The 24,269-nt window shown below is 39.3% G+C and overlaps 1 protein-coding gene and 1 long non-coding RNA gene across 2 annotated transcripts in view; one reads left to right on the top strand and one right to left on the bottom strand.

Moving 5' to 3' along the window:
* ZBBX (zinc finger B-box domain containing) overlaps positions 1 to 12,983 on the bottom strand; it is a 111,152-nt gene extending 98,169 nt beyond the window's left edge. The window contains exons 1-2 of the mRNA XM_006150294.2: positions 12,933 to 12,983; positions 1,525 to 1,645 (exon numbers count right to left, since the gene is read on the bottom strand). Of these exons, the coding sequence (XP_006150356.1) occupies positions 1,525 to 1,592 (68 nt within the window). The 5' untranslated portion in view covers positions 1,593 to 1,645; positions 12,933 to 12,983. The remainder of the gene's footprint in view (positions 1 to 1,524; positions 1,646 to 12,932) is intronic.
* Positions 12,984 to 12,987: 4 nt separating this feature from the next.
* LOC102494619 (uncharacterized) overlaps positions 12,988 to 24,269 on the top strand; it is a 37,653-nt gene continuing 26,371 nt past the window's right edge. Inside the window, exon 1 of the long non-coding RNA XR_334787.1 lies at positions 12,988 to 13,396. This is a non-coding gene — a long non-coding RNA (uncharacterized LOC102494619). The remainder of the gene's footprint in view (positions 13,397 to 24,269) is intronic.

Genomic DNA, 24,269 nt, shown 5'->3' with positions numbered 1-24,269 from the left:
ACACACTGCACCAGGCTTCACATGATAGTGCTGGTATAAATTTGACTTATTCTCCTCCTTTACAAACTAGTGAGGCCAAGAACCATAACTTCCTAGTATTCGTATCCACCATTTTTCATCTACAATGCATATAACAATATGTACGTAATGTATGTTAGATGAGTATTTATGGGGATTGAAACATGTCACTGAAATCAAATAATGTATGTCTCTTCTTCTATTGGGGAAAAAACTGGTAGTACTCTATCAATGAAAAAGCTCTCTCCCTCCACCAAAAAAGTATTATACCTAATAATGATAATGACACATATTTGTATGACATTTTCTAATCTTTCTACCACTCGAGCTTAGCACCCACTCCAGAATTAGGAGGATGCTGACCACCAACAGGCATTACCCCACTTAACCCAGCCAGGTAATTTTGTATCTTTCTATTTCTAAAATGCTCTAATTCCTCTATACCTGCTTTTACACAGAGTATTTGAAAAAGCAAAGAGAGTATCAGGAAAGCTCTGGAGGCGCTGAATAAACAACCACAGGACTATTGCACTCGATCTAGGAACTCAGAAACCAAAATTAAAAATTGTCTGTTTCCAGCCCATGCTGGTGGGTTCTTAGTGATATGTGAGCGGAAGGCCCTGAGGACTTTCAGTGACTTGCTGATCTCACAGGGAAACAGTGGGTTGAACCCTCTCATACTCCTGCAGTATCATAAACTCCCCAGGATACTCAGAATTGGTTGCCTAGGGACCAGCAGATAACTTAATGGTATGTCACTGACTCCCATGTAGTTGGCTGTGGTTCGAGTCCCAGACCCAGTGACTTAAAACTCATTCCAGACATGTGTGTATACCTGCCCAAAATCCCAACAGGAAAATGGAGGAGAAGGGATTGTGACATGATCATCCCTCAAGGGGGTGATTTCTTGCTTTCTGTCTCTGTCTCTCTCTGTGTCTCCAGTGACAGCATGCACCCTATAGCAAAAATCTCTCTCCAAAAAAAAAAGAAAGAAGGAAGGAAAGAGAGAGAGAAAAGAATTCATCACCTCTAGTTGGACACACCTCTCAGACAATCTGGACAGAAGGTAGTTTTCTGGAGAAAAGTGAATTCAGCATAACGTCCTTTATGAAAGAGCTAGGGTATGTAGTGCTTTCTATTCCGTCTAAAGGTCTCTCACCCTAACAGCTTCCTTAATTTCAGAAGCAATCTTATGCAATTTTGAATAAGGGTCGAAAAATGTTTAACTTTATGCTATATTACATGGTTAATGGACCCAACCTTTATTTATGACTTTCGGTTCATTTCTTATAGAATTAATCTGTTTAGTTCTCATTTTTAAACTATTACAGGTGTATAGTCTTTCAGGTTTACTCATGTATTCTTTTTAAATGTAAAGAAAATGGACATAAAAATTCATAAAATTTTAATTCAATTCTAAATAGTCTCATGGAAAAATAATAGTTTAAATTACAATATAAAGTTTATCAAATGCTCCTATCATAAAATAAATATGTATGTACTTACTTATATTTTAACTTTACAGAATTTCCAGGTTTTCCCCATGGAAGAACTACAAAATCTTTGGTGTTCATGACTGTTGTCTTAAGATTGTCTAAAATAGATTTATCCTGACTTGCAAATATCTCTGTAAAAAACAAAGACAAAAATTATGCCATATATAAATCAGTTTATGTCACATAATCTAAACCACATAATTCAGGAAAATTTTAAAAGCAGAAATCTTTGGAAGGAAAAGGTTAAAGTTAAGGAACCAAAAAAAAGTATTATAGGTGTTAAATACAATATGAGCTATGTAGATATTTATATACTAATATAGTTACAAATGTAATACATCTGATGGAACTGATTTTCACCAATATTATTATAATGCAAGTCTCTTTCTCTTTTTCTATTAGAAAACAAAAAATACTGGTAGTACTAGCAATTATAATTTTTGCTATATATATAGTTGGAAAAGTCATATATATATATATATATATATATAGTTGGAAAAGTCATGATGCATTTTTGCTATATATATAGTTGGAAAAGTCATGATGCATTTTTGCTTTCGATTATACACACATAAATACACACACACACATGCGTGCACGTATAGTAAACTACTTGAAAATACTGAATTGAGGGACCAGTAGTTGGCATAATGGCTATGTCGCTGGACTCCCATGTAGTCAGTCGTGGTACGAGTCCTGGACCCAGTGGCTTAAACTCACGCCAGGTGTGTGTGTATGCATGCCCAAGATCCTGAGAAGAGACTGGAGGAGAAGGGATTACGGCGTGACCATCCCCCCAGTGGGTGATTTCTTGCTTTCTGTCTCTCTGTCACTCTCTGTTTTCCTGGCTAGCGCATGTGCCCCATAGCAGAAACCTAAAAAAAAAAAAAAAAAAAAAAAACAACTAAATTGAAACTAAAGAATGCACTCATTAAGACAAACTAAAGCACCTGTTCTAGTTCTTTTATGCTTAAGATTATAAAATATCTATATCAGGTATTCATTCCTATTCGAAAATAATATCCAGGGCTTTGAAATAAGAAAAAAAAAGGCTTTGAGATAAAATGTAAAACCAAATACTTTTTTATTTACATTTATGGTGATATAAAATAGGAATTAAGGCATGTAATAATTACCCAAAGACATTCTAATACACTCATTTATCAAAAAAAATTAATGATGATTTTTGGCAAAGATTAGAAATTAGCATATTTTAGAAAGAATTTTTCAATGAGAAATGAAACACAAAGGATTTTCTGCTTTACTCTAAGTTAGTCCAAAAATTAAATTATTCAGAACACCCTGTTTCCCAAGTTTCCCAATTATTCATGGTTTTATAACAATTCACCCTGTATTGCTGAACTACTGAATCACATGCTCAACCATGAGATTTTTAGAGGAATAACAATTTCCAAATTCCAAAAGCTCTTAAAGAAATATGAGGCAACATCATAATAGCCATAGTCATAAACACCCAAACTATTTGATGCTATTGGTTTATATATGTGCTATGTCCTCATAACCCCAATAAATAATTATTAAGATTCCCTTATGGATGAGTCAAGGACCAGAGAGATTTGTTTGCTGGGTTCAAATGGCTTAGAGTCAACAGCATATATGTATATAAGATCCATAAACAAGGGAGACATGATAAGAGCCATCAAATTTATAGATATAATAATATAGAAAGTGAAAGAAAGGAGAAAATTCAAACTGACTACATTTAAGTGAAGTCTTGAAGGAGAAAGGGGGCTTAATAGATGAAGATATGGATTGCATAAACATTCAGTTCTGAGGAAAAGGACTTTTCATGAGTGGGGTTAGTACTGGTTATATGCAGGTTATAGGGAGGGAAAAAGTAGGTATAAATTTAAATATGTAGGCTGATGCCCAATAATGGGTGGCATTAAATGCCAAGTTAAAGCATTTGGGATATATTCTGTAGCTAATGAGTATCAGTTCAAGTTTTAGAGGGGAAAACAGAAGATAAGTCTAGAAACTTTGCTCTAAGATGTTAACAGAGACAATATCAAAATTGGAGTAACCAAATGGAAGTTACTATGAAATATGTTCCTCATAGGTGTTCCTTAGGGAGATTAGCTCTTCATTTCAGTGACACAACCCCCAATCAAAACGTTTTTGGAATGCTTCTTTTGAAACTGCCTTAGACTGGACTAATAACAGTGTATTCATGCCAGGGAAATTCATTTTGCATGCTGTAATGATATACAGTGATTGAAGTATAAATAAAATAAAATTAAAATGTGGAGAAAAAAGGAACTTGTCTACGGAGACCATCACCAGACAAACACACAAATCTGTGTTGCTGTGCCTCATTCAAAACTAAAACTGATTACGTAGCAAGAATAACTATCTTGCTCAAGCAGAAACCGTTCCAAATTATTTGGACTACCTCATAAAAGGAAAACTTCCCCGAAAGGGTAGATTTTTTTACCATCTTGATGAAAATGCTGAAGGAATTTATTCTCTGAAGATAATTTCAAATGTAATAACACAGAATCATTTTATATTTTAAGCAATGTAAGAGTTGCATCATGGGAGTCTATGTATACTTTCAGTCAATAACATTGGACTAGCTAATCCTTGTAGCCCCTGTTGTAAATGCTGGAAGCCACAATGTCATAGAAGACACATTCTTCGTGGAACTCTCTCAAGAGAAAGACACACAGGCAATTACAATATTGTGGGACATTCCAACAGGCAGAAGCATCCAGCAAAGGCATCTAACACAGACTTATTTTTCAACCATCAAATTCTGTCTCCCAAAGCTAAAGTAAGTGTCAGAAAGTACTAAAGATACCACAAGAATGACAAACTACGATATGGTTTGCTTTTTAGCAGAAAGGTGGCAGCATTTTCAAATGGAATTTTCTTCTACTCCAATATCTTCAGTAATTGTATTTGTAGAAATACCTATGCCTCATTTTCATTAAACAGAAAAGGTACAAAAGCTACCTTAAAAAAATCTCCAGAACAATCCTGTTCCATAACACAGAGTCTATACCCCACTTTTTCATAATCAGGAAATCTGTTAGACTCTTATCCACTTTGATAGCTTTTTCATGAAAACGTCCATAATGTTACAATCATCATTGAAAGCATAGAACAAAATAACCTCAGGGACCAGCAGGTGGCATGGTGGTTAAGGCCCTGGACACTCTCATATGGTTGAACATAGCTCAAGTCTCAGATCTGGTGACTCGCCTTCTGTGTGTGTGTGTGTGTGTGTGTGTGTGTGTGTGTGTGTGGGCGGGGGAGATGTCTGTTTCAGGTCAAATTAAAATAAATGAATGAATAAATTAAATTAAATTAAATCATTCTTTTAAAAGAAAGAAAGAAAAGAATCTCTAAAGTTAACCTGTCTAGTGAATTAAAATCATCTGAATTACTCTAACTTCCTTTATACATTGAGATGTACAGTACAATTTTATGTGAATGCACATATGAATAAAGCTAAACTGATGTCCAATGATTGATTTTACCTATCCAAAGAATGAAATAAAAGCCTGTAAATCTCATTAAAATGAGATGATTCAGATTTATAGCTCTGCTGATAATGTGATTTAACCAATAAGTGGTCTTATTCAGAGGACATTTCACTTCACTGAATGCAATTAGTAAGGCTTCTTCTCAATTAAACGTTTTATCAAGTCACACACATGAGCCAATTTTCTTGAATGAAGAAAAAACAGATTATAATTGTGAGTCTTGCTGTTCTGCCCATTTCCTTCGGTAAAACCAGCAAAGAATTAGTAACCTTTCTTGAGACAGCAAGGAGGTAACAATGTCGGCAGCAAGAATAGCACAAAACTTTAATCACCTCCTGAAACCAAGGGAATACAGATAAATGCCCTCTTACGTAGGCCTCATAATTCCTTATATCCTTGGGTCACTCAATCTTTTTTAAACCATTAAATACTTAACTTTAGCAGTGAGTTAGAAAATGTTCTGGTCACCTTATTTATTAGACTATCCCACGTTTCTGTCCTAAACCTCATTTCTCCCATTTATATATGCACTGTATGACCCCACATTGTCCATGATGGTTTGAGCTATGCATGTCCCCATTTTGGAAAAGCAATCTGAGCATCAAGGCCTGTTGCCATAGATGTAAACAAGGAACTTACAACAATCTGCAAAACTAGACACTCAGAGCATCCAAGAGGTGCCCTGGGATCTCTGAGAACTTACCATTTCCACTAGCAGATTGGGAGGTTTGGAAAACCACTGTTTTTTGTGGGTTTTTGCTGTTGTTTATTTTTTGAGAGATTTTTGCTATAGAGCACGTGCACTCACCAGAAAGACAGAGAGAAACAGAAAGCAAGAAATCACCCCCCAAGAAAGATGGCCACGCCACAATCCCTTCTCTTCCATTCTCCTCTTAGGACCTTGGGCATGCACACACACATTCCCTGCATGAGTTTAAGCCACCAGGTCCAGGACTTGACCGCGGTTGACTACATGGGAGTTCAGCAATAGCCATTACGCCAACTGCTGGTCTCAAGACCACTGTTTTTATGATAGGCCATTTTTGTTAAGTGAACACTTACCTAAAGTTGGTTGATTCTTCTAATGACTCAGATCACTTTAGACCTGAAAACTCAAGAGTTATAAATGAAGTTTTTTTTTTTTTTTCTTTCACACATATCCTAAAATGGTGTCAGCCAGGTCACAATGGCACACAGTGTTGAGATGCTGGGACAGCAAGTTGGCACCTAATGAGAGACCCACATTAGAGTCCCACTCCAACCTTAAGGCTGTGAGTAGTGGTGAGTATCTGTAATCCCAGACACTAGGGAGGCTGAGACAGGAGGATCCCAAGCTCAAACCTAACCAAGGCATAGAATGAGACTGTCTTAAAAAAAGAGCCAGGCGTGTTGTGTGCCTGTGATCCTACCTTGGAACCTGAGGCAAGAAGACTCTGAGACAGTGAGAAGCTCTGTGTTTAAAAAAAGATGAGAGGAGTGGACCAGTGGAGGGTGTAATGGTTATATCGCTGGACTCTCATGCAATCTACCATGGTTTGAGTCCTGTATTCAGTGGCTTAAAACTCAGGCTGGGCATGTGAACATGTTTGCCCAAGATCATGAGAGAAGAATGAAGGAGAAGGGATTGTGGGGTGGCCATCCTCCGGGGGGAGGGGGGGATTTCTCACTTTCTGTCTCTCTGGAAAGGGCACGTGCCATATAGCATAAATCTCTCTTAAAACAAAAAAGGTGAAAAGATGGGTCTAATTAACAAATTCCTTTGGATGGATTAACACATTAAGCTATTCAGTATTATAGTCCTTAGAAATTAGAGACCTTAAGATAGAGGTGGCATGGTGGTTAAGGTACTGGATTACCACATGGTCAACCACATTTCAAATCCTGGACCTGGCAGTTTGGAAATGACGCTAGGCACATGTGCATGTCTGCTCAAAATCCCAAGTGAATGGAAGAGAAGGGACTGCCACAAGGTCATCCCCTTACAATGGGTGATTTCCCATTTTCTCTCCCTGTGTCTCTCTCCAGTGAGTGCCCTATGGCAAAATCCTAAAAAAGGGTCACCTTATTTATTAGACTATCCCACGTTTCTGTCCTAAACCTCATTTCTCCCATTTATATATGCACTGTATGACCCCACATTGTCCATGATGGTTTGAGCTATGCATGTCCCCATTTTGGAAAAGCAATCTGAGCATCAAGGCCTGTTGCCATAGATGTAAACAAGGAACTTACAACAATCTGCAAAACTAGACACTCAGAGCATCCAAGAGGTGCCCTGGGATCTCTGAGAACTTACCATTTCCACTAGCAGATTGGGAGGTTTGGAAAACCACTGTTTTTTGTGGGTTTTTGCTGTTGTTTATTTTTTGAGAGATTTTTGCTATAGAGCACGTGCACTCACCAGAAAGACAGAGAGAAACAGAAAGCAAGAAATCACCCCCCAAGAAAGATGGCCACGCCACAATCCCTTCTCTTCCATTCTCCTCTTAGGACCTTGGGCATGCACACACACATTCCCTGCATGAGTTTAAGCCACCAGGTCCAGGACTTGACCGCGGTTGACTACATGGGAGTTCAGCAATAGCCATTACGCCAACTGCTGGTCTCAAGACCACTGTTTTTATGATAGGCCATTTTTGTTAAGTGAACACTTACCTAAAGTTGGTTGATTCTTCTAATGACTCAGATCACTTTAGACCTGAAAACTCAAGAGTTATAAATGAAGTTTTTTTTTTTTTTCTTTCACACATATCCTAAAATGGTGTCAGCCAGGTCACAATGGCACACAGTGTTGAGATGCTGGGACAGCAAGTTGGCACCTAATGAGAGACCCACATTAGAGTCCCACTCCAACCTTAAGGCTGTGAGTAGTGGTGAGTATCTGTAATCCCAGACACTAGGGAGGCTGAGACAGGAGGATCCCAAGCTCAAACCTAACCAAGGCATAGAATGAGACTGTCTTAAAAAAAGAGCCAGGCGTGTTGTGTGCCTGTGATCCTACCTTGGAACCTGAGGCAAGAAGACTCTGAGACAGTGAGAAGCTCTGTGTTTAAAAAAAGATGAGAGGAGTGGACCAGTGGAGGGTGTAATGGTTATATCGCTGGACTCTCATGCAATCTACCATGGTTTGAGTCCTGTATTCAGTGGCTTAAAACTCAGGCTGGGCATGTGAACATGTTTGCCCAAGATCATGAGAGAAGAATGAAGGAGAAGGGATTGTGGGGTGGCCATCCTCCGGGGGGAGGGGGGGATTTCTCACTTTCTGTCTCTCTGGAAAGGGCACGTGCCATATAGCATAAATCTCTCTTAAAACAAAAAAGGTGAAAAGATGGGTCTAATTAACAAATTCCTTTGGATGGATTAACACATTAAGCTATTCAGTATTATAGTCCTTAGAAATTAGAGACCTTAAGATAGAGGTGGCATGGTGGTTAAGGTACTGGATTACCACATGGTCAACCACATTTCAAATCCTGGACCTGGCAGTTTGGAAATGACGCTAGGCACATGTGCATGTCTGCTCAAAATCCCAAGTGAATGGAAGAGAAGGGACTGCCACAAGGTCATCCCCTTACAATGGGTGATTTCCCATTTTCTCTCCCTGTGTCTCTCTCCAGTGAGTGCCCTATGGCAAAATCCTAAAAAAGAAATAAAATTAAAAAAAAAATCGGGGACCCAACAGAAATATTAAAGTTAATTTAACTACAAATAATCCTTTAAGCTATTAAAAGAATTTTACTTTTAGCATTTTCTCTGTTATTGTAATATATATAACATATAACTATATTTATGTCATTTTTTAAAATCCAAGGAAAGAATTGATAGTATATGATCCCAAGCATAATATCTTGTGTTTGAGTAGCCTACTAAATCAGTATATACCATTTTTTTCCTAGCACAGGCCTTAAAAGTAAATAAGGTATTGACTTCAAGTTGCATTCAATCTTTCAGCCAGCCAAGATGTCTGATAACGAAACAGTGCTCCAGGGCAATAAACTGTACCCAAGTTGCTCATTTTTTACTATCAATTTGTCGGTTTCCTTGAGAAAACCCGAGGACGTTTGCCTGTAGATATCAAGGAGCAAGATACTCTTTTAAAATATTTCCATACTAAAAATGTTAAGAAATATTAAAAGATACTGAATTTCAGGTCAGAAGATTTATGTGTCCTAAATTTACTGAACTTTAAATCAGAGACCTTGATTTGAGAAGAATCTGAGTTTTAGTTTATCCACATAAAGGATGGTAAGGGTCCTCCCATAGTTTCCAGTATTTCAGACAAAAATGCTTTAATCTATAATCTGAAATGCTATAGTCTCCTACAAGTCTTCAGGAAAACTGAGGTTGCAGAGAAGAGACAGTCTTAGAAACTACCTAGAGAGGGGAATGACAGAGCATCAAGGCCCTGCTATACCAATATCACCTCTACTTTCATGTCTTTTATTTATTGAACCGTAGGCTAAGATTAATATAGGCAAACTCTTTCATAATTTCCTTAAAAAAAAGTGTGAAAAGGGACCAGCAGATGGTGTAATTGTTACATTGCTGGACTCCCACATAGTTTGAGTCTGAGACCCAGTGACTTAAAACTCATACAAGGCGCATGTGCACGTGTACCCAAGATCCTGAGAAGAGAATGGAGGAGAAAGGATTGCGGCATGGCCATCACCCCTGGAGGTGATTTCTCACTTTCTGTCTGTCTTTCTGTCTCTCTGGTGCATACATGTGCCCTATAGCAAAAATCTCTCTAAAAAAAAAAAGTATGAAAGGCACACTAGCAAAATAAAATTATTTTTAATAATTCTGCATCAACTAAAAATGTTATATGATTATAAGTAATGAATTACATTTATAAATCATATATTTCAGAAATCTAACCCCTTTGATGCTTTATCTATCCTAACTATTCTTTTTATTTTTTAATTAATTTATTTACTTACCTACTTATTTGTTGTGATTTTCAGGGTGCTGGGTCCAGGACTTGAACCACGGTTGGCCATGTGGAAATGCAGCACTTCAAACACCACACTGCTGCTGGCCCCTATCCTACCTATTCTAATACAGCACACTAGATGTATAACACAAACACCCTAGATGTTTTCTCTTGCATATTTTATGCATTCAAAAATTAAGGCTTCTAGCCAAGACAGGTGACAAAACCAGAAATGACATTTTTATTGCCTGTCCTATTAATGTCTATTAATACTTGAAATCTAAATATTGTTCCACATATTTAAAATTAAATCTCCTTAATTCACATCATTAAGGAAATGTGTTGACATATACTATTCCCCCTTCCGCACCCTTCAGCTGTCATAAAAAGAAAATTTAGAGAAAGAACTGGATGCCATTAATATTTCTTAAAATTTACAGCAGCATTTCTAAACACCATTGAAAATCTTTGTCCCCAAGTAACATGAGGTTACTAAACCTTGTCTCTAAAGGTTCTCTGTAGCCATTAGAAAAATAATACCCAGCTACTCTGTATGGTTCTTAAAACCTTCTATTATGGGGACCAGCAGATGACATAATGGTTATGTCACTGGACTCCCACGTAGTTAACTACGGTTTGAGTCCCAGACCCCATGGCTTAAAACTCACGCCGTGTGTGTGTGTGTGTGTGTGTGTGTGTGTGTGTGTATGTGTACCAAAAATCCCAAGAGGAGGATGGAAGAGAAGGGATTGCACATGACCATCCCCCTGGAGGAGTGAGTTCTCACTTTCTGTCTCTCTGGCAAGCGTACATTTCCTATAGCAAAACTCTCTCAAAAAAAAAAAAAAAAGAATAAATAAAAACCTTCCATGATGTATCTCAATCTTCTTAAGGCTCCCATTTAAGTTTCCACCTTTCTGCTACGAAGTTTTATTCTATTCAAGATCCAGTTCAAAGGTCACCTCTACCACAAAGATTTCCTCCATGGGGTGATTTCTTAGTTTCCCACTCACTGTCTCTGTCTCTCTTTGGCAAGGACATGTGCCGTGTGACAAAAATCTCTTTAAAAAAAGAGAAACTATTCCCCCTGGAAGGATATCCTGGGTAGTAAACTCACTTGTTACTAGGTGCTGCCTTGTGGTACTGCTTCTGCCCTGTTGGAGCCCTAGCAGCCCACCTCTCTGAGCAGTCCTCCCACCGATCGCTGAAACCCCAGCAGTTAGTACCAGGGCCTGCAAAGGGTGGTGCTGTTAATAATGTGCAAAGTTTTAAGGATTTGATTTTTTTTAATTGCTTTGAATTTGTTGCACAGCCTGTCCTATGGGAAAAAAAATAAAAATAAACAAACACATCTTCCCCACTTGAGCAGATTTTTCTTTTTTCTGTGTCTCCTACCAGACGCTGCTGAGCAATTAGCGGGAAAATACTCTTTGAACACCTCCGCTGTGCCAGCCCCTGGCTCAGCACTGAGAACAAGGTGAACCACACGGAAATAGTGTCAGTCATCACTGAACTGAAACTTTGGTGAAGAAATTACAGAGAAAATGAAAAATCAGGACCAGAAAGAGGATTGGTGTTTAAGGCAGTGGATCCCACACAACTGACTGTGTGGCTTGAGATCCGGACCCAGTAGCTTGAAAAACATGCCAGGCGCATGTGTGTGCCCAGAATCTCAAGAGGAGAGTGAGGGAGAAAGGACTGCCATGTGGTTATCCTTGGGGGTGTGGAGGGGAACTTTCTCACTTTCTCTCTGTCTCTCTCCCTCTGTCTCTGTCCAGTGGGCACATGCACCATACAGAAAACAAGCCAACAAAAAGATGAAAAGGCAAATAAAACAATTACAAAAGTATTAATTTTCTAAAAGGACGTACACAAAGGATCAAGTTACTTTTCGACAATTCATTTGTAATATACTAGTAATGTTATGGGAGGTCATGGCAAGCCTCTATAGTCTGACAGTTAACCAAGAGAGGTAAAAACAAGTTATTGGATTTCCATAAGCATACAGTTTGTACAGTTTTTTATGAAATTATTTTGTAAGACTTATTTGCTTAATTGTATTTGTCATTACTATTATTATTTTAATTTAGTGCAGGGCACAGGATACAGTGCATTCACCAGAGAAAGACAGAGGGAGAAAGAAAAAAAAAAGAGAGAGAAAGCAAGCCACCAGGTCTAGGATTCGAACCACAGTCAACCACGTGGGAGTCTAGTGCCTTAAACACCACGCATTTGCTGGTTCCCAGTTTGTATAATTTTAATTCTGTGTAGTTTAGACTTTACTTCTTTTTCCCTTCTTTTTAAATGAGCCTTGCTAACTTTGGCCTTGAAAAGACAAGTTACAGGGCCAGCCAGTAGACTCATGGTTAAGAGCAGCAGATCCTACAAGGCCCACCCGACCTGACCTTGAAAATCAAGCCAAGGTGTGTGCCCCACGTGCCCCACATCTGGGCAGATGGAGAAATGCAGATGGATTGCGTGTGGCCACGCCACCCTGGGGGATGTGTTCTCTCTCTCTCTCTCTCTCGTGCATGTGCCCTCTGTGGGGACAAAGTAACCCTATAAAGAATACGGAACTTAAACTAAATACCTGAGCCCCTCTGGAGCGGATGTTAGGGAGAGACTCCACAGCCGCGCACACCGGCCTTCACTCCCAAGGCGGGGACTTCAGGAACAAGGGTACACAGGGAAAGTGACAGGGTCCTCAGGGTCGCCGCGTTTTCATAAGGCACCAATGACCCCAAAGGAATAAGGAGGCCAACGTCTGCAAAGGTGGGGCTGCGGGAAGGGTCCCAGTTCCACTCTCGGGGTTCGCCTTGGGGAGACGCCCCGTTAGCTTCCTGGGCTGGCTTTTTATCAACGAACGCCTTCCACGTCCCAGAACGAGTCTCCTTTCTCCCCGCGCCGCCCAGAGCCCGCCCGGGCCCGCCCCCCGCCCCGAGCCCCTCGGCCGCCGCCGTCGCAGGACAGACCCACCTGGCGACCCAGGCCCTCGTCCCGGCCCGCCTGCGGCCGCCGCTCCCTGAACCGAGCCTGCGCCTCGGTCGCCTTGGTTACCGCGTTGCCACGTCCCCATAGCAACCAGAATGCCTCGTCCTGCCTGTGTCTGCCGGCAGAGGGAGCAGGGGAGCCCCGCGGGAGGAAGAAGCGAGAAAGGGGCAGCCGCCGGGAAGGGCGGGAGAGCCTTCTATGTACTATTTGATATATCCTCACAACAACCCAATTTTTGTCCAAGAAGATTAGACTCATAAAATGTAACAAATGTTGCCCAGAATTACGAAGCTACCAAGGACCCACCCAGAGAATGAATCCAAGCGGCTCAGCCTTGGAACTCTCCCACATAGGCTGTTCAGTGGCTTACCCAAGGTTCCGGGAAGCACGGTCCAGGACTCTCTGCTTCATACCAAAACCATGACCCAGGAGGACGTGTGGGATAAAAGGTATTTATTGTGTGTATGTAACAACAACAAAATGCTCACACAGATGTGAACCCATGCTTCTCAGGCATTTCTGTTCAGAGCGAAGGAAAGAGGTCTGCGGTGGGCTTAGTTCTGTTTCTGGCTTCCTAAATATGCTGTTTTTATCTCTGTATTTAGAGCTGGAAGTAGGGCTGTGGCTGGTTGTGCAGTCAGTCACTCTCTCTGTGCTTAACCACACTGCATATCTCTCAGGACGGCTAATAATCCTAAAGCGTTGTGGTTATTAGTCTGGGTTTTGGAATTAGTCAGACCTGAGTTTTTGCCCTGGTCCTGCCATACGTATCTTCTGTATGACCTTGAATCAGTTATTAAACACAGTCTAGGGACAAGCAGATGGCATAGCAGTTATGTAGCTGAACTCTCACATGGCCGACAGTGGTTTGAGCCCCAGACCCAGTAGCTTCAAAATCACACGGAGCCCACGTGTGTGTGTGTGTGTGTGTGTGTGTGTGTGTGTGTGTACACAAGATCCGAGGAGGAGAATGAAAGAGAAGGGATTGCGGCATGGCTATCCCGCTTTGGGGGAGGGGGTGCGAGTTCTTGTTTTCTGTCTCTCTGTCTCTCCGGTGAGCACATGCACCCTATAGCAAAAATCTACCTCTAAAAAAGAGAGAGAGAGAGAAGAGACCAGCACATGGCATAATGGTTATGTTGCTGGACTCCTACGTTGTTGAGCAGGTGTCCAAAGCAGGTCATTACTTAGAAACTACCCTCCCCATCCACTGGGGACCTCGTACTCCAATTTCCCTTAATGTAGGTGATACATTCTTCTCATACCTTTGCTAACTGAACCCCTAGGTAATAAGTGACTATTCTTTCCGTAGGGTCTCAGTGGTCTTCCTGAATATTGCATACCCTTCATATAATTTGTATCTAATATATAAATAATATCTGTTTTTTTAAATTAAATAATTCCAGGAGTTGGTGTAATAACTCAGCAGTTAAGGGAACTGGATCCCACATGGCCAACCATGGTTTGAATCGTGGTGGTTCAAATGCTAGCTCCAAAGACTTGAAGGATTGCATCATGACCATGCTCTTATTGTTCTCAGTGATTCCTCTCTCCCTCTCTCTCTCTCTCTCTCTTCTCTCTCTCTTTCTCTCTGGCAAGCACATGCACCCTCTGGCAATTAAAAAAATAATTACAAAGGTGCTGGTTTTATTGACCTCTACAATATTTACCAGTTTTTTTTTTTCTAACCTAGAGATTGCTTACCAATATTTCTTCTCACGTCTACTTTTTTTTTTTTAATGAGAGAGATTTTTTGCTATAGAGTGTGTGTACTCCTCAGAGAGACAGAAAGTAAGGAAATAACCCCGCTGGGTGTGTGTGCTCGTCAGAGAGACAGAAAGTAAGGAAATAACCCTGCTGGATGGGGATGGCCATGTAGCAATCCCCTCTCCTCCATTCTACTCTCAGGATTTTGGTCACAGATGCAAATGTGCCCAGCATGAATTTCAAGCCACTGGGTCAAGGACTCAAATCACAGTCAGCCACATGAAATCCAGTTCCTCAACCATTATTCCGTCTGCTGACCCCCTCAATGCCTACATTTTAATGAACCCAATCAATTTTCTTTGAGTCTACTTTACCATTGTGATGGTTTGTTCCTAAATAAGCCATGGCGATGTACAGTCTACATTTTTGGATGTATTATGTTTTTATTGAGATTATATTTTGATAGAACTGAGCCTTCCCCTTTGGAGAGATATAGGACAAATAGCTTACCAACAACTTTCTTTTTTCTTCTTCTTTTTTTTTCTTTTTTTGTTTGCTTGTGTTTTAGAGAGAAAGTTTTGCTACTGGGCATTTGCACTCACCAGAGAGAAAGAGAGTGAGAAATCACCCTCCCCGGGGAGGCTGGCCATGACCCAATCCCTTCCCTAACATTCTCTTCTTGAGATTTTGGGTAGGCACACACACACAAGTGCCTGGTGTGTTTTAAACTGTCAGGTCCAGGATTTGAACCGTGGTCGCCTACTTGTGTGTTTTAAACTGTCAGGTCCAGGATTTGAACTGTGGTCGCCTACTTGTGAGTCCAGTGGCTTAACCATTATGCCATCTGCTGGTCCCTCAACAGCTTTTTCCATCTACTCTTTTGTCCATCATACTCTTTTATAGGCAGAAGTTGGTTGTGAGTCAGGACTGCAAAACTAGTTTTCTCTTTTTTTACAAGTTCTTCAGTGTGGTCTTACTTCAACACTGAGTATGTGCTTTCTTCATGCCTTGGCAGATACTAAATATAACATCTTATTACATATGTATGATTTTTTTGCAACCTGTCAAGGATAACTGAACTTCAGAGGCAACATGAAATTATGAAAAAGATTTCTCAAAAACCTAAATTACTCTGATATAAATATATCTAAATGCTGCTGAATGGCTAAACTTCAAGAATGAAAAAGAAGAAACTTATACTTAGGAGGTGACGTTGTCCTTTTATAATTTTTCTCAGCATTGTAATTTCTGGCTGTCACCCATGACAAAGAATTCTTCAGCAAATAAATTTCTATAACACAGGCAATTATTGCAGATGTTTCACAAGTGCTGACAAATCATCAGCACATGTGATAAGTTTTCAATTCCTACAAGGTGTAATGTCTTCCTAGTTGAAAAATAAATGTATAGGCTTGTTGAAAGGGCATGGTTCCCTTAATCAACATTTACTTCATGCTTGTTTTATTCCAATGGATGCAAAGATGAACAAGGACATCATTTTGCCCTTAAGGAATTAAACTTCACAAAGTGTTAAAGGAAGGGGCCCTAGAACTAGTGCCTGAAGTTTGTGCTGCCAATACCAATATCCCTATATGCAAAATTATTTGAATTGTTCATGAAAATGAGTCCAGGGAGATGAAAATAGAACTTACATGATGATATCTTTAGAAACTCAATGGTAAAGAGAACATTTTCTTTGAATATAAATAGCACTTTTTTTTTTCATTTTAAACCACAACCTCTAATTTAACACAAGATTAGTATTTTGTGTTCTGTCCAAAGATTGATGAACAACCACATTGGACACCAGTAATCCCACTCATCATTCTGCCTTTGCCTGGTTACAATTTGTGATTCTTGACAGCCATGTTTGAGTTCATAATCCAGTCCACTCTCTTAGTGGTTATTCGGACAGGAGTCCAAACTAGATACGGTTCTCTTTTGTGAGAATGTGTAATTGAGATGGAAAAAGAAACTCTTGGGGGTAGAAATATGCTGTCTTGTAGACAATAGAAATAAAAAAGGAAGAAAGAATAAAAGAAAGGACAGAAGCAAGGAGGAAGAAAAGGAAGCAAATATGAGAGATGAATTTTTCTGGAAACTTTTCCTCTTGTGAGGGCAAACTACATCTTACATAATACACTTATATTCTTAAAATAAATTTTGGTTTTGTTACTTACAGTAGAATTTTTTTTAATCTTTTTTCCAGCTGTATGAAGGAAAGAAACTTGACTAAAATAACTACCAGAAGAGTAAAATAAAAAATAACGTTTTTTTATGAAGCAAGTCCAAAGTATAGATCCCCAGAGAACACTTTTAAATAACTGTAAACCACTAATCTTTGACTTTCAAAACTTTAAATTAATATTCCTGCATAGACATAGATAGGAAAGTTAGTCTGGCATGTTTCTCAAATCATTTCTTCAAAGAAAAGCTAAAATTTCTTGTTTATTTTTTAATCAGTTTAATTTCTTAGTTTATTTGTTTTAAGTTTACCCGTGCCAGTTTTGCTAGCAGACAATTCATTATAATTGATGTAGCTTTAGGGAAAAGCTAATCTTAAAAAGAAAAAGAGCTGGCATTCCAGAGAAAGTCATTCATTTCTGATCTTTGCCAAGATTTAATAAGTGTATCTTACTGTCTTCTTGAGATTTATGCACTGTTAGCTGTACTTCATTTGGAAAATTTGCATTTTTCTTCTACGCACTCAAGCTGGGAGGCACAAAACAAGAGTTACAAGGTTTGTTTGACACAAGATGTCTAATAGTAATTTTCTTTCATCAACTTTATTCTTCTACTGTTCTAATCCCCAAGGGCAGATTTTTCATTAGATTTTGTGAAGCATTTTACAATTGCAGACTTACCTTTGCAGAAGCTACTCCCAAAGCATTCTGAAGAAGCTGTCACAACTCTCTCCACCATAGAGGAAACTAGAGTTGTCACCTATCTGAGTACCTATCATTGCATTAATTAATTTATAAAAGTATTATGCATCTAATATACCTAGTTTTAGTGAAGGGGATACTCATTAAGATATATTTACCAAAAACTTATTGAGGGCATACTATGTTCCAGGTATTCTGAATGAAAATGACTATAATCATGAACAAGACAGATTTGTATTTTACACTTGTGGAAAATATGACCTAGATAGGGGATACAGGCAAGAATTCAGATAATGACTATTAAAACAGTGAGAACATGATCGGATGGATGAAAGACACTAACCCACCCTCTAGAGCTCAAGAAAGACGTCTTGGCATAATTGTATCCTATCTAGGTTTAACCAAGTTGGTTAAGCAGAAGAGTCATTTGTGGGATGGTGAAAGTAGAGGGTGTTCTGGGAAGGAAAATAAAAGCCAAAGAAAACCTGCCTTCAAAAAGTGAGAATATGGTAAAATCAGAAAATATAAACATTTCTAGCCACTGAAATATGCAAAGGGTTTAGAAGAGGTGGAAAAAAGGAAAGAAGTAGAAGGAGGTCATACAACTCTGGCAAGAGGAGACAGATCAAGAAGGCATTCCCTACTTTCTCCTTTGAATCTCACTAGCTTACATGAGATGCTAGTGCACCGGGTCAAAGCAGAGGTGCCAAAGCTGAAGGAAAGGGAAGGAGCCATTATTCATAAACAAACACTGTATCAATGAACCTGGAGGTGATTTGATGAGTGACTAGGAAAGACGGATCACTCCCAATATTAATGGAACTGAAGACAGATCAAAGTTGATGCATATGCTGATGTTGGCAACATTCATGTATTTATTTAACACATTTTATTGCATAACTACCCTATACCGGCTACTGTTTATGAGCATAGAACATTGAACAAAATAGACATACTTTTTCCTTTCATTGAATTTATTTATTTAAAAAAATTATGATTTACTCAGAAACCAATTTTGGTTTTATTCCACAGAAAAAGAAGAAAACAACTCAATAAGATAAACACTTTCGTAGAGTATAGTCGCATTTTAAATAGCACAGTCAGAAATAACCTCTCTGGGAGACAGCAGGCTGCATAGTAGCTGGGGTGCTTGACTCCTACGTGGCCAATGGCTGTTCAAGACCCAGACCTGGTGACTTGCTTTCTTACCTTCCCTCTCTCTTTCTGTCTCTTCTGGTGAGCACATGAGCCCTCTAAACACATTTAATAATAATAATAATAGTAAATAAATAAAATTAAATACATAATTTAAAATAAAAGAAAGAACCTCTCTGAGATAGTGCTATTTGCAATGAATCCATGATAGATAACAAACCATCCATGAGGAAATCTAGAGTGTTTCTGGAAGAGGAACATCAGAGTCCTGTGGTGGAATGAATGTGGTTTTAGCTGTGGTGAATAAGGGGAAGGAGTTAGAGATGCGTCACAGAGAAAAGTGGGCGCATAGGTAAGAGATAAAGGCTAAAGTAAGTAAAGGGGAAGAACATATTCCAGCTAAAGTAGAAAGTCATCAATGAGTTGTAAACACAAGAGTGATAAACGATTTATATTTTTATGAGATCACACTGGCAACCAGAGAAGACTGAAGTAGAGAGCCAAAAGAAAAAGGGAGAGACCCGTGAGAACGCTAATATCATAGCCCAATCAGACCATCACTAAGTGACTGTATTAAGAGTTTAATCACTGTAAGATGGCTACTGTAACAAGAGCCAATAACCAGTGGGTTCAGCAATATAAATATTGACTTCTCTCTTACTTAATATTTAAGTGTAAACAATCTGGAATATAATTATGTCTCAAAAGTCAAAGGGACCCAGGCTCCTTCCATTGTGTTGTTCTTTCTTCCTCAGTCCCTGGCTGCCACTTGGTGATCTAAGATGGTCAACCCACTGCCATTGAGCTAGTATTCAAGCTAAGGAAATTTGAGGAACAGAAAAGAAAAAGAAAAGTTAACGCGCATCCTTGTTTGTTTTTTAAGGTCTTATTTATTCACGTCATGAGTGAAAGAGTGAAAGAAAGAGGTAGGGAGAGGAATATGGATATTTGATCATGTGTTTATTGTTTATTATTAATAAAGCTGCTATAGATCCTGGTGTGCGAGTTTTTGTGTGGAAATGTATTTTTATTTCCTTTCAGTAGGTATTTTTATTTCTCTTGAGTAAACACCTGGAATTAGAATTGCAGGGTCGTGTGGAAAGTTTAATTAACTTTATAAGAAATTGCCAAAGTGTTTTCCAAAACATTACCAATATATGAGAGGTTCAGGTGCTATTTTACTTCCTTTATAGGCATGACTGGAAATTGCATGAGCGGCTTCAGTCTACATCCCGCTAGGCAGAACGTGGTAGCTGGACTGTCCTGACTATAAGGGAGACTAGAAATATAGCCTGAAGCTAAGATGCCAACTGTCCATCTAAAACTCAATTTTCCTATTACACAAGGAAGAATGACACAAACACTGGGGATTGACTTCATTTGCAGTGAAGAATTAAAACTGGTTTCTACATTCTGAGTGCACGTTGGCGCCATCAACTGGTATGACATGCCAAGTTTGAGATGTTAGATATCCTAGTAGACCGGTGAAGGGCCTGTTCACTGCAGTAGTCTGGAGTTCAAGGCAAGGATCAAAACCAGAAACATGAACTTGGGAACCATCATCATACGGATGGGATTTTAAAGACATGGGATGGACTAATGTCAATCAGAAAGTTAAATGTCCTTTTTTAAAATTCCTAGACATGGTGTATTCACCAAAAGGAGACAGAGAGACATACAGACAGAGAGGAAATTAGGAAGAAACTACCTCGTCCCTTGGATGTGATCACACCACAAATCCCTCTCCTCCGTATCTCGATCTTGTCGGGCTCTTGCGCATGCAGGCACTTGTAACTGGTATGTTTTTTCCAGCTGCCTGGCCAGAATTAAAATACAGTTGGACATGGGGGGTCCAGCTCCCTTAATTACTAGGCCACAGAGCCAGCTGAGGGGTAAATGTAGAATATGTTTTCCATCCAATAATAAAATGATTTCACAAAACCAATTTTGGGGGGAAAGCTGTGAGAGTAACTAGAAGGATGCTAGCTGGTCTAAATGAAAAATAAAACCCTCTTTTCTCCCCCCTGGTAATACAGTGGACAATATAGGGGTTACATTTGTTTGTCTCTTTTACAGTGAGGTACAGCTATACAACTAAATCCTTCTATTTAAAGAGATTTTTGCTATAGGGTGTGGGCTCTCACTGGAGACACAGAGAGATAGAAAGCAAGAAATCACACCTCAGGGAGGATGGCCATGCTACAATTACTTCTCTCTCATTCTCCTCTTGGGATTTTGGGCACACAAGCACACATACCCGGTGTGAGTTCCGAGATGCCAGGTCCAGGACTCAAAATGCAGTGGGCCACATATGAGTCCAGTGCCTTAACCACTATGCCACCTGCTGGCCCTACAACTAAATCTTTACCAATAAAATATGAGTGTCAGTCTCCCTGCCTATCTGAATGCCCAACTCCAGAAAGACTGTTACACTAAAGAAAAAATAACTTCTGTATTATATAAGACATTGTATTTGATTTTCTTAGCATCTTAAGCCTTACCTTAACTGGTTTGTGAAGCATACCCAATTATTTCCTACACTCAACTAAGTAATTCTCCATTACCACCTATTTAGTTTTACTGGTTTTATCACAATCTTGTTTCTTTTCTAGTATTGCTTATTTGGATTTATTTTTCAAAAAGTTCTCATTGCTAGTATTTCTAAAATGCTCAAAGAAATAACTAATGATATTAACTTTACAATATTAATGAATATTTGTTTTGTACATTTGTGATTCTTTCCAGTCATTGCCTCAATTAATTCTTGATGCTAGAGTTTAAAAAAAAAAGAAAAAACTAATGTGGTTGTCAGCATTTCATTGAAGAGGAAACTGAAGGAGAGATATTAAATTATCTGCCCATAATAGCAAACCAAGTTAATGGAAAGGTGGAAGTAAAATGCAATTATCTCACTTCTGTTTTTATTGAACTATTGGATTACAAGTCACAACCAATTAAAAACATGATACAAGAGCTAATGCTGCATAACCCCTTTTATCATGTAGCCAGTGCAGAAAACTGCCCTTCAGTACTTTGTAAATGTTTTTGTGAAATGTCTACTGATGTTTTTTGCTAAGTTCATATAGATAAAAATATAGATATGTAGATAGAAATTAGCTACCTAGACAAAAATGCAAAAAAAAAATCAATAAGAAATAGAGTTTTACCAGGTTTTTCACACATATCAAAATCTGTTTATATCTGAAGCCAGCCAGTGGAGTGGAGGTTAAGGCTCTAGACTCCCACATGGCCAACAATAGTTTGAGTCTGGGACTGGCGGCTTGAAATGTGCGCCAGGTGCCTGTGCATGTGTGCCTAAAATCCCAGGAGAAGAATGGAGGGAAAGGGATTACAGCATGGCCATTCCTTGTGGGAGATGATTTTTCACTTTCCCTCTTTCTGTTTCTCTGTCTCCAGCAAGCACATGCACCCTGAAGCAAAAACATTAAAAAACAAAAAAAAATCTGGGTGTATGCCCAAAATCTCAAAAGAAGGGAAAAATGTAGGATAAGGGATGTGGCTTGACTTTCTCCCAGGGAAGTACTTTCTTGCTTTCTCTCTGTCTCCCTCTGACACTCTCTAGCAAATTTCAGCCCTTCCTCTATTTGTATCACTAATCCTTTACTTTTCACAAGTTACGGTCAATGAAATATAATAATTCAGATGGCATTTAGTAAATACAGATTCCTCAGCCCAACTGAAATTCAGCAGAAATCCATTGGGTGGAGTCATACTATAACTTAACGTTTCCAAGTGTTTCTCGTTTGTCTTTCCTAGTTTTCTCTCGCTCTTTACACAGCTAATGGCTGAGCAACATTCGCTATGCGAACACTTTAAAAATAGTTTATTCCCCACTGGAAATTATTTGGAGATTGTTGCCTTAGCTGTCATTTTCTTTCTGATTATATCAAACACAAGCCTGTTGCACACAGGCATAATTTAGGGTGTAATAATTCTGTCAAAGAATAGAGTTGCTTATTTTCTCAAAAATATGCAGATTAAAAAGATTACACTTTAAAATAACAAATGACTTGGTAGAAAATGCTGCTCTGTCTTTTTATCTTTCAAACTCATCTTTTTCTTCTGCTATCAAGAAGAGTCTGATATTCCTATTTCTCAGATAAAATGCTATGTGCCCCAAAGAAATAAATCTTTATTAATGTTGCATTAATGCTTCATTCTAATGGGTAAGGAAGCTGCCAAGTTTGACATATTCTGTATGACATACATGCATACTGAATTTTTGATGTATACTTGGGGAACTAATGCCAAAAAAAAAAGAAAAAAAGAAAAAGAAAGGAAGAGAACAAGTTTTCTCCTGCATAAACAGATTACTCACTCTCTCTGTCTCTCTCTCTCTCCTCTCTCTCTCCTCTCTCTCTTTCTCCTCTCTCTCTCTCGCAATATTTCTGCCTTAAGAGTGCAAACATATCAAGGATCTAATCGTGGAAATCTTGATTTAGTCAAGCCAAGGTGGACCTCAAAAACCTGTGTTTAACAGGCACCTGCAAGGATTTAAGGATCGAATATGGAAGCACTACCATGATGCAAGGACCAAGAAGATGGGGATTCTGTAGTCAGTTCTCAGTTTTGAAGGGAGTAGTCTTTGGCTCGATTATCCTTCTAATTCTAATTTCCTCCTTTCTCCCTAGGGCTCATCCCCCAACTCCTTCAGAAATGCACTGGTTACTAATGTCATTTAGAAGAATGGGGGATACATTTCTTTGGCTCTGTCAACTGGTCCCTCCTGAGTTCCATCACTGAATGCATAAATGAAAGATAATGGAATCAGTCTGTCTGCTGGGTTGTTAGCCTGAGGAATGAGAATCAGGATGCTCAGCTCTGGTAGGCAATGCTCACTGACGTGCACCTGGATGGCGCATAACAGACCTATACAAAACATAGCTTGTGTGCACGTTTACAAGACATGAGGCAGAAGGCTGTTAACACTGTCAGAGATAGAATCATCAGAAAGAAAGTGATATTTTTTTTTTTTGGAGAGGTTTTCGCTATAGAGCCCGTGCGCTCGCCAGACAGACAGACAGACATAGAGACAGAAAGCGAGAAATCGCCCCCCAGAGAGGATGGTCACGCCGCAATCCCTTCTCCTCCATTCTCCTCTCGGGATCTTGGGCACACACGCACACGTGCCCGGCGTGAGTTTTAAGCCACCGGGTCCAGGACATGAACCGCGGATGGCTACGTGGGAGTCCAGCGACATAGCCATTGTGCTAACTGCTGGTTCCCGAGAAAGAAGGTGTTTTAAGGATGACAGACTAATAGGTAGAGTGGAACATGGAGAAGGTGCTACATTACCCTCAGAAAAGCTGAGATTGTTAATCCACACATATAAAAGGGAAGACATCACAATGGCTGAAATCATAAGGGAGAAAGCATGTATCAAAATATTACCAAGGGGGCCAGAGAATGCCATAATGGTTACATCACTGGACTCCCACGCAGACAACAGGGGTTTGAGTCCTGAACCCGGCTGATTGACACTCACACTGGGTGTGTGTGCATGTGTGCCCAAAATCCCAAGAGAAGAAGGGATTGCATTGTGGCCATCCCCCCC

Source organism: Tupaia chinensis, unplaced genomic scaffold (assembly GCF_000334495.1).
Source record: "Tupaia chinensis unplaced genomic scaffold, TupChi_1.0 Scaffold000281_1, whole genome shotgun sequence".
Taxonomy (NCBI): domain Eukaryota; kingdom Metazoa; phylum Chordata; class Mammalia; order Scandentia; family Tupaiidae; genus Tupaia; species Tupaia belangeri.
Note: the sequence above shows the minus strand (reverse complement) of the source record. Positions and strands in the feature narration are given on the sequence as shown.